Here is a 14,447-nt window from a genome sequence, read left to right on the forward strand (position 1 = left end):
ATTGTGAAGATGGTATTGGTATATCGCAATTCACAGATAATTAAGAGAGAAGCAATGACAGTTAGGCTCAGTCAGATAAGTGAGCTTTCATTTTAATACCCAGCTGCGATCATTAAGACGTACCTGTCCCATCATGTCATTTGCAGGATATTCGTGGCAGCTCACTTATGCGACCCGAGCTCTTGTGCGCGAGTTTGATAATTCTCTTGGTACACTTTTACGTGCTAGGTGAATTTTGTTTAGTGATATCCCGACCGATAGCTAAACAGGGGCTCTCTTCGGCCCCACGGGAACAAAGCCAAAAAATAAAATAAAAAAATGAAAAAATGTTACATCCACCTCGGTCTACTTTGGAAACGCACGCTCATGAAGAGATCACCAGATCCCGGGAAAGCAATTGGATGACCTAAACACGTGGCAGCGCAGCCTTCGGACATACGCCGAGGCGCTCCTGCGAAGTCCTGTAACTGCATAATGGACTTTGAAAAAAAAAAAAAAAGGAAGAGGGGAAATACAGTGCCCTTCTTACGCAGCTGAGAATAGAGAAGATAAGAGCTTAGCCAGACTCTGTACAAGACTGTTGCCGAGCATAGAATTGCTCTTTCTTGATACAACCTACTAAAGTTTTTATCTAGTTTATGCTGGGCCTACTTAGTACTAAGTACATAAGTACAATATAAGCCCTTAAATAGATTATTCAAATTAAATTAGAAAAACTCCTCTCGCCTCCTTTTCACGAGTTGACTTCTCCTCGAGCCCATGGACAACAACAAAGCCGCCAAAGCAGTAGTTATCCTTCCCCTCGTCCCGCAAGAACACTAGCCACTCGCATCCAGAAAGCGACCATATCTCATCTTTCGGTCGCGCTGTGTTGGGAGCGTAAATCACCAGGGAGTCCGCTTCGAACTGTTGCAAGTTTGGAGAAATCTCGCGGGATCCTCGGGGGAGTGTCACAACATGTCTGCCCGTCACTCGCAAACTAAGACCTTTGTCCTTGATCGCTTGATAATAGGGATCCTGTATCTCAAAGGCTAAGCTGCTAGCAGTGCCAGAGGCCCCGGGCGATTCTCTGGCCCCGTCGATGAGGTTTTGGAGCTCCAACATCATGTCCCTGTCCTCGCTGCAGTTCCAATCTGGGACCCACGACGGAAGAAAGTAGCCCAGGTCCCGTCTGCCGATAAATGCTTGCTCCAGAACGTAGTTTAGATCTCGGTCAATCTCGACAATCCTTCGTGCCGCGTCCGAGTGGACGTCTACAGCCGTATTCTCGTGTGAATAGCTGGGCGTGAAGCCATAGTCGTCCCGCGCAAGCCCAACGAATGCGTATATTTTGTCTCTTGTATCCGAGGCCTGAAAGTTTCGCGCGTGGCGGAGAAGAACACGCAAGTCTCCTACTTGACTATCATGCTTGGAACGGCCATTCATCATGGCCGCCACGGTGCGTATAGATTTTTCCACATCCGGAGCGGTGAGTTCCTTTATGAGAGAATCAACCTGCTTGTGCACCTGTTCTTCGAAACTGAGAACGCTCGTACCACGCCCTGGCTCTTGCTCGCCTTCCTCGGCACTCTGCTGCGCGCGTTGCTGATCAAATTGTTCATCCTTGGCGCGCACGATATCCTGGTGATCCTTGCCTGTGAGGCGACTTTTCCACACATCGCACCAAGAGCCAGGGTCTGGGGTTAGACATGCCGATATCCTCTCCCAAGAAGCACCATAGTCTCCGAACACAAATTGGACTTTGGGCGAACAGACAAACTCCTGGTATACCCATGACCGTGTCCACCAGGGGGACTGGAGAAACGACACGAAGGATGCCAGAGTCTCAGGACTAGGCCCTCCATTGTAACAATCCTTCCAGAAAACGTCGACAAGCTTTGTAGAACCTTGATGTGGCACGTTCGTGAGCCACCCTAACCCAGCGTTCGTTTTTTTAGCCTCTGGTAGGTCCCATAGTTGTCCGACCCTTTGTCCGAACCCTCGGGGTTGCGTATTGGAACCCGCGAACGGCGTAGCCGATGTTTTTTCATCGGCAGTCGAAAGGCAGACAATAGTCGTCGCGCAGCGGGAATAAATATCGCGCATCATCATGACCTGATGGCCTCTCTCGACATCATCCGACTGATTGATGCAGATTTGGTCAACCCAGAATAAGAAGTATCCATCTGGACAACCGTTCTCTTTATAACGGTAGCGAACAGCACACTTGAGGGCGTGGATGAGCTGCGCGAAGGCATTGAAGATGTGTCCCCCGACTAGTATCCTCGCGGTGTTTTTGGCATCGCCTGCTGCGTACGAGAGAGCTAGGTACTGCCCTGTGCACATGGATAGCGGCACTCCGTCAAGCATGTCGCAGGCAAGGAGTTTTTCTCTGACTGAGACGTCTTGGGATGTAAAGGAATTGCCTGATGAGAAGCCAATAGACGCTGGGTCGTGGCCGCTGGCTTTCCAGGTAGGGTGGTCGACCAAATGCTCAGCAAGGGTCTTTTCCTCGGGAAAAACCTTGAGAAGACGCATACTAGGTCTCTTCCTGTTTAAAGGACAGTATTCGTACTTTGAATAGAAGGCTTCGTTATGCGGCGTGTAAAAGTTATCTTCCTTTGTTCCCGGCCGAGGACCCAGCCCAACTTTGCTGAGGGCTAGTGCACTGACGGATGTACCATAGTTGTCTTTGGATGGCTCCATCTGACTTGTCTGGATATTCGTGTAGTTAAGTCCTTGGAAGCGTGACGTCCCGACGTAGGTGGAGAGAGCAGGCTGGAGGAAAACAGTCAGCCGCGTTTAGGCATCAATTGGGCCCAAATTTGGCCCCCAAATTTAAATTTAGATTGGTAGACAGAAAAAGTGCTATTTTATCTAGATATTTGGCTCTAATATTGATGCAGATAAGGGCATATTAAATAAAGTTGTTTTTATAGAGTTGTTTTAATTATATATTTAGTAGATGCTATAAGTCATTGGATTAAGTTTTAATACTTATTCAGCATTTTGACACACTGAGATATGAGATTATATGTATACCAATAGAGCTCTCAGAAAACGTATCTATTTGAGCTCTAGAACACTTACTCTAACGCTTATATCTACTCCCAAATTATCTACTAATATTTACATTACATACCTACCTACTTTTATCTTCTAAGATGCAGAACTTATCCATTCTCGTCTTCGTCGCGGTAGCCTCAGCTCGTACCCCTCCAATAGCCAGACGATCATCGGCGCTCCTCGTATTGGAGGGAGTTATAAAACGACGGAATACTACGGTCTATAAAGAGGTGTCTTTATCCCTTAACTGCGAGGAATCTGACGGCCCAGGGTATGTCTCGTGCGCTGGCGGCCCTAAATGCTACAACCCTAGTAAAGGCGAAGTTTGCTGCTCGGACGGAAGTTAGTTTGTCGGAGTATTCTGCGTTTTAAAGCAGCTAACTAATATTTATAGATTCTTGTCCCCGTGGTTTCTACTGTGTTAACAATGGTTGCTGTGTGCATGACGCAGACCCGTCGGAATGCGGCGCCACCAGAAGTTTAAGCGTTCTTCCGCCGCCGGCAACTCCAGAACCCAGCATATCTCCTGCGTCTACCACGGACGCTAATCCTGCCTCAACCGCCACAACAAAAACAACGCTCCCTGCCGATGGAGGTAGGCATTCTTTTCGGCCCTACTCAAGAATTATCAGCAGAAACGCATTGCGTTTCCTGTTTTTGACCAACCACCGTCTAGCATTTTCGCCCCATATTTTCCCCGATGGAAATGCACTGCGTTTCTCGTACCGCACTAATGAAATCATAACACCTAAAACACGAAACGCGTCGCCTTTCCGTCGGCTGACCCTTGTTGACTTCAACAACTTGACTACTCCAGACCTAAACAACATTCATTACCATCGTCTACTGAAACTCAAGTGTTTATCATCTTCGTATAATGTCTACTCCATTTCCGCCATTCTATCCTGTCTATTATTCTTATATATTCTTAGTCATAACGGCCCGCTTCTCTGTTTATGAACAACGTAGCCATCCCACTCTACCCCCAGCCAAGCTGCAGAAGCTCGAGAGGCTCAGCCTCTATTGCAATCTGCCGGAAGCAGCTAAATTCATCGTCCTATAGCAGTCTTTGATGTCCTTTAGTACTTTGCCTTTCAACTGATGCTCCTGGCGCTCTGTACATAAACATTGCCCACCCTTCGGTATCAGTTCAACATGGCTTCTTAAAGAGTCGAAGAATTATCACAAGTCTTCCGAGTAAACTCGGCTCATGTGACGATTCATTTGCTGTCACACGAATTTCGCAGAAAGGTTATCTCTCCCTCCCGTAAGAAGCTCCATAGCTCGAGTCATTTCCTTCCCCAAGTGTAACCTTGATATCCTTTTTCTGACTTTTTCTTTCGTAATGTTGGATTTTAACCCATGAAGGCGCTAATGCTCTGTCAAAAGCCCGAAATCTTCCAACCTGAGGCAAGGCAATTCCTTTTCCATCTTTTCCAAGGTCGGCCTCATCTTGTCCACAATGCTACATACAGGAGTGAGAAGAATGATAACCGTCATAATATATCCCAGAGCTTGACCTTGAGTACCAATTAACGGATGAAAAGCCACTGATCATCTTCTTGACCGATACCATACTATGGCCTTCAAAAGGTGGTTCGATCGGCGGTTTGAGGATGCCGTTTTCCCCCAATTCCTTCGTTAAATTTCCGAGTAACATGCATGAACACTCGTAAGAGCAGTCTGAGTTATGTTGCAGAGTATCGTGTAGGCCGTATAGTGTAGTAAATAATTTGCTTAGAGCACTCTGATGCTCTTGATCGATCCGATCTATAAGTCCCTTGTCAGGCAAAAAGTTGACACATAGCTACCACTTACCCAAAACTTCTCCCGGAATCGGTGTATTATCTGCCAAGATGAGCCTTGTGCTATGTTTGAACGCGAGCCGAGCCATGCTTTTGAATATATCTGGACACGAAAATACCCATGATATTAGTAGCCACTGCATGGAGGCCTTGCCGTAATGGACTGTATGACCATTCTGAAGTGCTTTTAACCATCGTTCAGCAAAAACTTCGACAATTTCGTGGCACTTATAATAGTCGACGATGACAGTCACTTTTGCGAGCATCTCCAGATCAAGTGATTTTGGTACGCTCCGGTGATGTCCATGTATAATATCAAGAACGATAACAAGAGCTTCCTGATTCCATCCGTGAGTAGTATATCGATAAATCCCACGATGGTCGGTTGAGCCTTCCGCATATGGACCTTCAACCATTGCTTGAAAAACCGGAGAAGCTAGCACTAGATGTGATGAGGAAACTAGCATTCGATAGTAGACTTCCTCCGGTGCATCACTTGGATACTCTCCAAAGTGTATATCCTGAGTTAGGGTGAACACTTTGTTCAATGCAGGGCCGTCGCCGACGGGCATAGCGGCCGGTCCTTCGATGGCAGGGATATCCTCACTGATAATATCGACATCTTCTCGATCCTCGCGGGGAATAGCAGTGAAACCCTCAGGCGAGGCATCTAGCTTCAAGTTCCGGCATTGTTCAGCGTTTCGTCCCTTTTAACACTCTCGTCTTTGGATTCTTAACTTTAAGGGCCGTGCTTTCGGCCGGCGTATGTGCGTGTATTGAAAGTCTCTCATCTGACCACTGAAAAGACTCTTGCCAGTTCGTAGAATGGATAAGCACGGCGTCTCCCTTATGGTGAAACATACAGTATGACTCTCTCATTGCCAAAGCTCAAGATACATAAGCTATGGGGCAATTTTTGGTGAGGGGTTGGAGACGGAAGTGAGTAAATTGAAGCAGCACATGACTGTTATCACCTTTCCTTACTACACCCGGGATGCGCTGTTTTTTTCTCAATTAACCTAATTGTTTTCCTCTTAATTGTGAAATCCGGCTGGTCCGGCACAGTCTTCGAAATAGCAATTTGAACAGTGGAAGACGTTTGCCAGCGCGGTGTCGAGCGGTCTGTAGGGTTATTTACGTCAGCATACAGGTCTGGCCTAAGATGCGGCCAATGAGCGACTCTGCTCTTACTGCTGAGGCTGGTAGCTCATTAGTCTGAAATTCGAAATGGAGGCTACCATTATGCCACATGGCGTCATATTTACGCCATTTCTGGCCGATAACCTTTCACGCTTTCTAATTGGAACAATCCACAATCTCCACTGGGCCTCATAGCTTCAAGCTCCATTCATACGGAAAAGCCCAGTTCTTTTATCCCTTGGAGTGATTTAGGAACCTAGGTCGCATGTCAGAAGACATAACATTAACACAATATTCTCAAAAATGAAGCTCTTGTCCGTTGTCACCACCCTGGCCATCCTCTCGACGACTGTCTCCACGGGGCCTGTCGCATACGGCGTTTGCCAAGCTGGTTGTGCGGGTGTCGTCATGGCTTGCTACGGTGCAGCCGGGTACGCCTGGGGTGCTACTGTCGGAGCTACAGCCCCAGCAACAATCATAGCCTGCAACAGCGCGTTTGGGACATGCTCCGCGGCTTGTGCCAAGGTAGCCTTGCTGGCCCCTACGCCATGAAGTTTTTCAGAATGGAACACAACAAAATTTAAGGAGTAGCACTTTGATTCTGAAAGTGGACTATCAAGCGGAATGTTGTGTGGTATAGGCACTACCAGTCATTAGGTTGATGGCACAGGTATCATATGTCAAATATATTGATAACGGACATGCTCGTAGCACATTGGGTTTGATCAGCACGGCTGTGCTGAAGTCTTTTCAATTATTCAGATCAGTTGTGCCTTTGAACCGCGATAGCAGCACATATTTTAGTCACGAAATTGGTACTGGCGTGCAGATATTTGATCTCAGGTATATGTCATCTGCTAGCCCATATAAACGTGATTGTCCGTGGATAATTTCATCTTTATCGGCTTGTTGCTCTAAATATATTATCTAATCTTGTGATTTTGAGACGATACCGCTCCGACGTATCTAGTATGTATCGTAGCCAGATGTTTTCTCAAGTGGGGTTAACGAGGCTCTGGAGGGGAGGAGTGCGCCGACGCCGCGGCTGCTTTTCGAGCCATCAGAAGAAGCTACCCACTCGGCTTCAACCAGGACGTTCAGGTCGCCAAGAGAGGCTTTCATCGTGTGGTCCGTCGGGCCAAGAGGCGCTATTGACGTAACCTCATCGACGGCTTCTCCAGCAGTAGCGATGTTTTCAAAGCTGTCCGGTGGCTAAAGTCCCCAGGAGCCTTCCAGCCGCCACCTCTACAGGTCGATAACGTCGTGTACGAAAGCCAAATGGGATAAAGCCAACGCACTCCGACAGGCCACGCTTGAACGAAGAATTGCGGAGGACGACATCGCAAACGCATGTACGCCAGTATTCCCACCTAGATCGATCCCATTCTCTCCCGAAATCTCTCTGGAGGAGGCGCAATATGCGACTTGTCACACAGGCAATACATCCCCAGGGTCAGACAACATCACAGTCAAACTTCTTGAAGCAGTATGGCATACCATCGGTACACACGTCCGTCGTCTCTTCGAAAGATGCCTTACCATAGGCCATCATCCAAAACCATTCAAGGAGGCGGAGGTGGTCATGATCGCGAAACCGGGACGGAGAGACCTTACCGAACCACGAGCATGGCGACCTATCTCACTGCTCTCCTGTCTTGGTAAGGGACTAGAACGACTGATCGCGCGCCGCCTAGCCTGGGCAGCCGTTCACTACAGCGTCCTTCATCCGCAGCAAGTAACTGCTCTGGTCCATGATATTGAAGAAGCGTTTGCACGCAAGAAGGTGGCGACTATAGTCACAATGGACGTCCAAGGTGCTTTCGACACCGTCATGCGCAACAGGCTCATCCTGCGTCTTCGTGAGCAAGGCTGGCCTAATCATCTGGCTCGCTGGGCCGGCTCCTTCATGGGCGGCCGGTCGGCGCGTGTCAGGTACCAAGACACAGTCACGCCCTCTTCTCCCCTTCAGTGCGGCCTCCCTCAGGGGTCGCCGGTATCGCCAATCCTCTTTCTGCTCTACACTGAGCCAATCTATCGATTAGGGAACCCTCAGGGTCGCTTCGGCTATGCAGACGACACGGCCATCCTGTCCATAGGCGACACAGTAGACGAGACTTCTGCCATGGCATCTAGTTCCATCGCCGAGATGGTGCGATGGGGCGCAGAGAATGGCGTGTCCTTCGACACGAAGAAGACCGAAGTCATGCACTTCTCCCGCAGCAAACTCAGGACTGCGCCGGCAGTACGCCACGGCGATGTCGAGAAACACCCTGAACCAGCTCTACGCTGGCTTGGTATTTGGTTGGATAGCAGACTATCTTTTCGACTTCATGTCGAAAAGTGGGCGGCCAAAGCGAAGGCAGTGGCTTATCATTTGCGGGGGCTCACCAACACGGTACACGGCCCTCTACCGAGCGCCGTGCGAGGCGCCGTCAGAGCATGTGTCGAGCCAGTGCTGCTCCACGGCTCCGAGGCGTGGTACCCGGGCACATCCAGGCCACGGTGGAACCAGCCTACGAAAGACATACTATCAAGCAACCAGCATCTTATACAGAGAATGACCAAAACCATGAACCAGGCCATGAGAGCCATACTCCCCGTCTGGAAGACGACACCCATCACTATCCTCCACCGAGAAAGCGGGATACCGTCAGTCGACCAACTACTCGAAGCACAGCGACTTAGGTTCTCCGCGCGGCTCAAGTCGCTCGATGAGGCTCACCCTCTGGCGAGCCGGACACGCTCGCCTAGCCAACCTACTTACCATGACCTCATCAAGCGAAAATATCAAGTACAGATAGAAAACGGTTTCAGGACACGTCTTCGACGCACAGACGAACTCCTCGCACCCTGTACGCGACCGAAGCTCGTCCGGCGTCGCTTCCAACAAGAACAAATGCTACCGCTGTAGGCAGCATCAGAGGAGAAAATAGCTAGCGCTTTTCTCCGCTGGGTTCAGTCACTCGACCCTCTCACCTTGGTTGTATACTCGGATGGCTCTTTGTCCGCGGAACGCGTTGCCAGCTACGGCTTCACCATTCATCAGAACAATATTCCCATCTTTGACGGATCAGGTCGCCTTGGGCCTGCTGAGGTCTTCGACGCTGAAGCCACTGGAGCATTAGAGGGCTTAAAAGCCACCCTGAACCTACGAGAATCAGGGTCCCAAAACATATTCATCTGCCTAGACAACCTCGCGGCTGCCACATGCCTGCGAGGTACTCCAGCCGACTCCTCTCAAGACGCCTTTCTCGAGTTTCAGGCTTTAGCGGCATCGCATGGAGCCACACAGGTTCGTTGGGTGCCAGGACACTCCGACATCCCTGGCAACGAACAGGCCGACAAGCTGGCAAAGGCAGCATCATCGCTCCCCGAGCCCGAAGGCGCTCAGCCGACGCTGGCTTATCTACGAAGAATCGCAAGACAGAAACCGAACGAAGCATTCGAGGCGTGGTGGTCCACCTCCGCCCCTGAGCTGTACAGGAGACTCAACCTCAAGGCGACTACAGGCTGTCCGCCGGAGCTGTTGCTCCCGCGCGCAGCCTTGCACCATCTGCTGGCAGCGAGGTCTCTCCACGGAGACTTCGCCGCATACCACGAAAGATTTAACCACGTCGGTGCACGTCTGGTCTGCTCATGTGGCCGACGCAAAGGACCGGATCACATCTTCTACTGCAGAAAGGTACCGCCACGTCATCGGATGAGGCTGGCACCCTCACCGACTGCAGCAGTCAATCTAGCAATAGGAAAAGACTTCACCAAGTTCATCGACCTGTCCAAAGACAGCGCGTTCTTTGGAAAGACATGCCCTCGTCATTAGGCGACGACGACCAGAGAAGCACTTGCGACTCTCTCTCCCTCTCTTTTCACATCTCTTTTGTACACATTTTCTTCCTTACTTTGTCTTTCTCTCACCTGTTCTCGACCAGATGAAGGGCGCCATCACGCCCTCCATCTGGTCGTGACCACCTTGAGGCAGTCTCGGGCTGCCGTATGCATAGGCTGATCCCAACCCTCCTGACACCAGGCTCCATAAGCGGCTTCGATTCTTCGGCCGCGCCTGATCATCCCGCTGACGGGTAACAGGCTCGACAGGATGCGCCATTTGTGCCGATGATATGCTGGATAAAGTGCTGTCTACTGACGCGTTCGCAGAAATTGGACATTCGAGGGGAAAACTAATTTCGCGTTGCGAATGACTAATCCTTTTGTAGCCAATAGCATTCTACGACTAGCGTATAGATAGATTCTTTAGGCCAGCACGTCCTGTGCCCCAGTAGGGGACTTTCGGGGCCGATGGCCCCCCGGACGAAAAATATACATACATACATACATACATACATACGCATGGAAATAGGCCATAGATAGAAACACATGTGAGGGCGAACAGGGGGGATAGGAAAAGATGCGGGGTACACGAAGATTAATAATAGAAGAGTAGGTGTCTGGATTCGTGAGGTTCAACGAGGAGAGGAGGGGCTTGAGGCCATGCCGAGCAGATGCGCCTTACAAGGCATTCTTCATGTTGAAGCTGCAATGCACACAAATATCAGCCTGGTAATAGCAAAGTAGGTGACAGAGGGTGTCAGGTCAACGTTCCCCGCAGGTGTTGCTCCTGAATCTTCTCACTGACTTGTACTCCCTCCTCTACCCATGCTAATTCGCGTTTTAATTTGTGGACAGCCTGTTCAGGCATACCGACACTACCCAAATCCTAAAATACAAACGGCCACAATTCATCCCTGGCACAGCCCGGTCCCCATCATCGTGTTGTATTCATATTGAACCTTGTCTAGGATCAATTCTATTGAATTGAACCATTGTTCATCACCTTTCCCAAACTCAACATTCTTGTGAATAGTTTTCCATATTTGGCTGCTTCTGCAGTGGAATAATCTTGGCATATCTCCATTGACAGTAATTCCATATCGCGGTTTTGAATAGCATGCACCGCCACCGCTGGGCTTTACTCGAGCTTGCTTAGTTGACACCCCCTCCCAGCTAGCCAACGAGTAGGGGTATGTAAGAAGTGTGTTCAGTTGCAAGGGGGTGTCATCATTTCGGCCGTGGTTCGCCGCTTCCATAGTTATATCTATCGGCTCTAGTCCTACCCAACTTCCTGATCTACCACACATCAGCCGCATCATAATCTGACCAAACCTCTAGTGATCATGTCAAAATATTTTTTCCCGTGTCTTACCGGCTTTTGGAACCGTTCTACGAAGGGTTGTATTAATTCCTTTGGCACCTATCGTTGTACCAATTGTCTAACTAATGATAGTTGCATCAATTCGGGAGATCGAAGCATTTGCCAGTACTCATGGTTTCACGATAGAATTTGAACCCCCAGGGTCTCATGACGGTCATACATCACATCAGTGTCTCGATCGCTGCATATGCTCTTGGAGGGCTACACTGTCGGGTTGGACCTCCAATACAGGAAAATGTTTTTATGGACCAGATAAAGAAAACGTCGCGCAGCAAACCCACGCTAATATGAAAATGGCAGTGAAAAGGAAGATACCAAGGTAGATGGATGTCATTTACAACAGCGGAAATCCCATCATGAAGTCGATAGTGGTATAGGAATAGCCCCAGGTATTCAAGTATCATCAAGATGAGCAAACTGCTCATCCATCCCGAACTCAATCGTCTCTTTCTGTGCCTCTATCAATAAGACAGTCTCGAAACGACAAATGAAGCTGTCAAACCAGTGAGCAGAAGTCTCCCGGAACACCTAGGATAGAATGTAGCCTATTCCTGTATTCTCTTCGCAGTCTACCCAACCGATGTTCTTAGAGTTTATCGCTTGCAGCGATTGTTTTTCTCCCCTATCAAAAATCGTGGAATTAATAAAGCTAGATAAAGTCGACTTACAAAAACGAGTCTATGCCTTCCGATCAATATTATCCATTTGTCTTCTGTTCTCACACTTTGCATTTACTATCTTCTCCTCATTAGTATTTAAAGACTTTCTTGACTCCGATAAAAGCAGAGCTCCTAATAGTCCAAACTGCAGTCCAGACTAATAGTCCACAGACTATTGGTCCAGTTTGCGTCTCTCGGGCTTGGCTGACAGTCCAGTCTACGTCTCTCGGACCGGACGGATGGTTCAGTCTGACTTCTACCAGGCCGACTAGTAGTCCAGTCCGAAGGTCGTAGACTAACGGTCTGACAATTAGTCCGTCCCAAGATTCGGGGTGACTCAGGCAACGTCTTTCCAAATCTGTGGCCTGCTGCAGAGTGCTAATTCAACAACTACGCGATCCAACGCGTCCAACGTGTGACACGCGTTTGGTAAAAATTTCGACGCAGTGCTAAGACATGTTAGCCGGTACAGCCCAGCACAGTGTTAATCTATGGCATACCAAGTACCTTGCAACTGAAACCATCGGCCGAACAAGATCCCAGAATCACATGTTTCGACCTGTTCAAGAGCATCCTAATTTTATTGCTTTGAAATGGCTACCTGGACCTGCGCCAAGTCCAAAATACACCCCTGGACCGATGTGCCAGCGACCGCAGATCCCCCGCATACCTCCTCGTGGATGGTCAACTTCCGAGCCCCCGTCAACCATACGTGCGCAAGCCGAATAACGAACTCAATAATCAATTCTAATCAGACACCAAGCTGTCGCGAGAAGAGCGCGAAACCGGCGCGGGTGGAACAGTGCAACGACGATCCAAGGTTTTTCGTGAAGCATGACGGGATGGCGCCAGGCGGGCAGTTTCACGGTGGCCCCCAGACGGAGGAATCGGTTGGTTGCTGAGCGCGGCGTTGCGAGCCCAAATAAAACCGTAGGGTAATTCGTCGGCACAATGATAAAGATAACATCTGTACTGGGCCATGAACACGGTGGACACATGATCGCCCAATGGACGAAGTCTATCTTCACAAGATTGACACCACAAAGTTGCCAGCTGATACGTATGTATTCGATGCGGTGTCTCTGACCTCCAAATTAGACATTAGTCAACCATACTCAAGTGACGAATTTATCTTCCTCTATCGCATTCCAAGCGAGTCTCTTAGTCACACACGGAGCCTTGGAGAGATTGAAGAACAAGGTACATATGGTATTGTAACTAACAGTGGGACAAGTTCCGCTGACGGACAAACAGAGGCAGAAGTTCGTCACTATGCTGCTCGTCCATTCAACCCAGACTATCACTACGTTCCCGAGCTCAATGGGTGGTACGATACTGATGAGGAGTGCGAGGAACTCAACCGAGCAGATGATTTAATGAAAATGATAGAGGGAGATTGGAATTAGCAGGTACAGGCATAGATATTGATGAGAACAAATCTCCGTAGCGAGGGACCTCGCGCTGTTTTGCTCTTAGCACAGACAATGCTCTGAATCATCTCTGTTCTGTCGTTCTTATTACCTTAGGGAATGATGTGCATTTCGATACGCTCACAGCTTCTAATGATGCACTCGCTACCTGATTCTGCAGTTATGGCTTCTGTCCCAGCCACAAATCTTCCACTAGTACTTGGTAAGGCCTAGAGATCGGCCTCCCGTGCTTTCCTTTCCACCGTAGGTGCCCGTGCGCCAAGCACGGTAGGTAGGCTGACCAGAAAAAGGGCGGCCGACAGGGAAAGTTTTTAGGTACCTCAATTTTTGCGGGGTTAGTATGAGATAATTAAGTCACTCGGCCATTGGCATAGTCCCCGTTTCCTGCACCGATGACGCCCGTGATATGTTATTACCCTCAACAACGTCATAGCACAACGACGGGTCAGCCACCACAGCACCAAAAATAATATCACAACACTCAGTCACAGAGGTATCAATTATGAGCCAAATCTCACGATGAATACATCATTCGAAAGCCCAGAACCTACTCTTACTGCAGTACAAAGATGGGTTAATTCGATGAATGGAAAACCTAACATTGCACGGTTTACCTTATACAACCTTGAACAATGCACTGTTGCGGCAGTTGAGCTCTTTAGGGAAGGATTTTAGACTTCTCTCGCCAGAGCAAGCTTAGAATGGAGAGTTCCATATAAAAGAATATGGTCACGACATAGAGGAAGCCATGCAGTTACTCAGAATGGTAGGAATTGTACCCTTTTCTCTAAGGAAGAAGAATAAGCTATTCTTGCTTCGTGCTGGCGCCGCGTCACTCAGGGACATGTACAATAACGTACGCTTCGTCAGTATGCCAATTCCGTACACGAGGCTACAGATCGTGAGAGAAGAAGGATACAACAGGTTTAACATACAGCAAGGGGGCGTTTCTAACAGCGTTTTCATCAAGATCTTTCTTGCTATCAGTCGGAGCGACGAAAAAATTGAATTTCAGCAGATATATCGCCGAATCTGCTACTACGTGTTCGCAAAGTTACATCAGAAACACAAGTCTATCGATCCGATAGTGCAGGAAATTGAAAATGCACTGCTGCTTGTTGTCGATACCGGGATTAAAGTCTACCATCACCTGCGCATC

The 14,447-nt window shown here is 48.9% G+C and overlaps 3 protein-coding genes across 3 annotated transcripts; 1 reads left to right on the forward strand and 2 right to left on the reverse strand.

The window, feature by feature from the left end:
* Positions 1–520: 520 nt before the first annotated feature.
* FOXG_14994 (uncharacterized protein) lies at positions 521–2,730 on the reverse strand. Its single transcript, XM_018395065.1, has one exon. It carries the CDS (start codon positions 2,683–2,685, stop codon positions 703–705), a length of 1,983 nt encoding a protein of 660 aa, XP_018255054.1. The 5' UTR covers positions 2,686–2,730; the 3' UTR covers positions 521–702.
* A 6,766-nt stretch (positions 2,731–9,496) lies between these two features.
* Positions 9,497–10,095, reverse strand: FOXG_21852 (uncharacterized protein; the record flags this gene model as incomplete). Its single annotated transcript, XM_018402223.1, has 1 exon — positions 9,497–10,095. One exon carries the CDS (start codon positions 10,093–10,095, stop codon positions 9,886–9,888), a length of 210 nt encoding a protein of 69 aa, XP_018255055.1. The 3' UTR covers positions 9,497–9,885.
* Positions 10,096–12,707: 2,612 nt separating this feature from the next.
* Positions 12,708–13,264, forward strand: FOXG_21853 (uncharacterized protein; the record flags this gene model as incomplete). The annotated part of the gene is made up of 2 exons (XM_018402224.1): positions 12,708–13,058; positions 13,113–13,264. The coding sequence occupies exons 1-2, from the start codon at positions 12,866–12,868 to the stop codon at positions 13,262–13,264; spliced, it is 345 nt and encodes a 114-aa protein (XP_018255056.1). The 5' UTR covers positions 12,708–12,865.
* Between the last annotated feature and the right edge of the window lie 1,183 nt (positions 13,265–14,447).

The sequence above is a fragment of the Fusarium oxysporum genome, chromosome 3 (assembly GCF_000149955.1).
Source record: "Fusarium oxysporum f. sp. lycopersici 4287 chromosome 3, whole genome shotgun sequence".
NCBI lineage: Eukaryota > Fungi > Ascomycota > Sordariomycetes > Hypocreales > Nectriaceae > Fusarium > Fusarium oxysporum.

Excerpts from the sequence above, each read along its gene's own strand:
- FOXG_14994 (XM_018395065.1), bottom strand. The coding sequence starts at position 2,685 with ATGGAGCCATCCAAAGACAACTATGGTACATCCGTCAGTGCACTAGCC.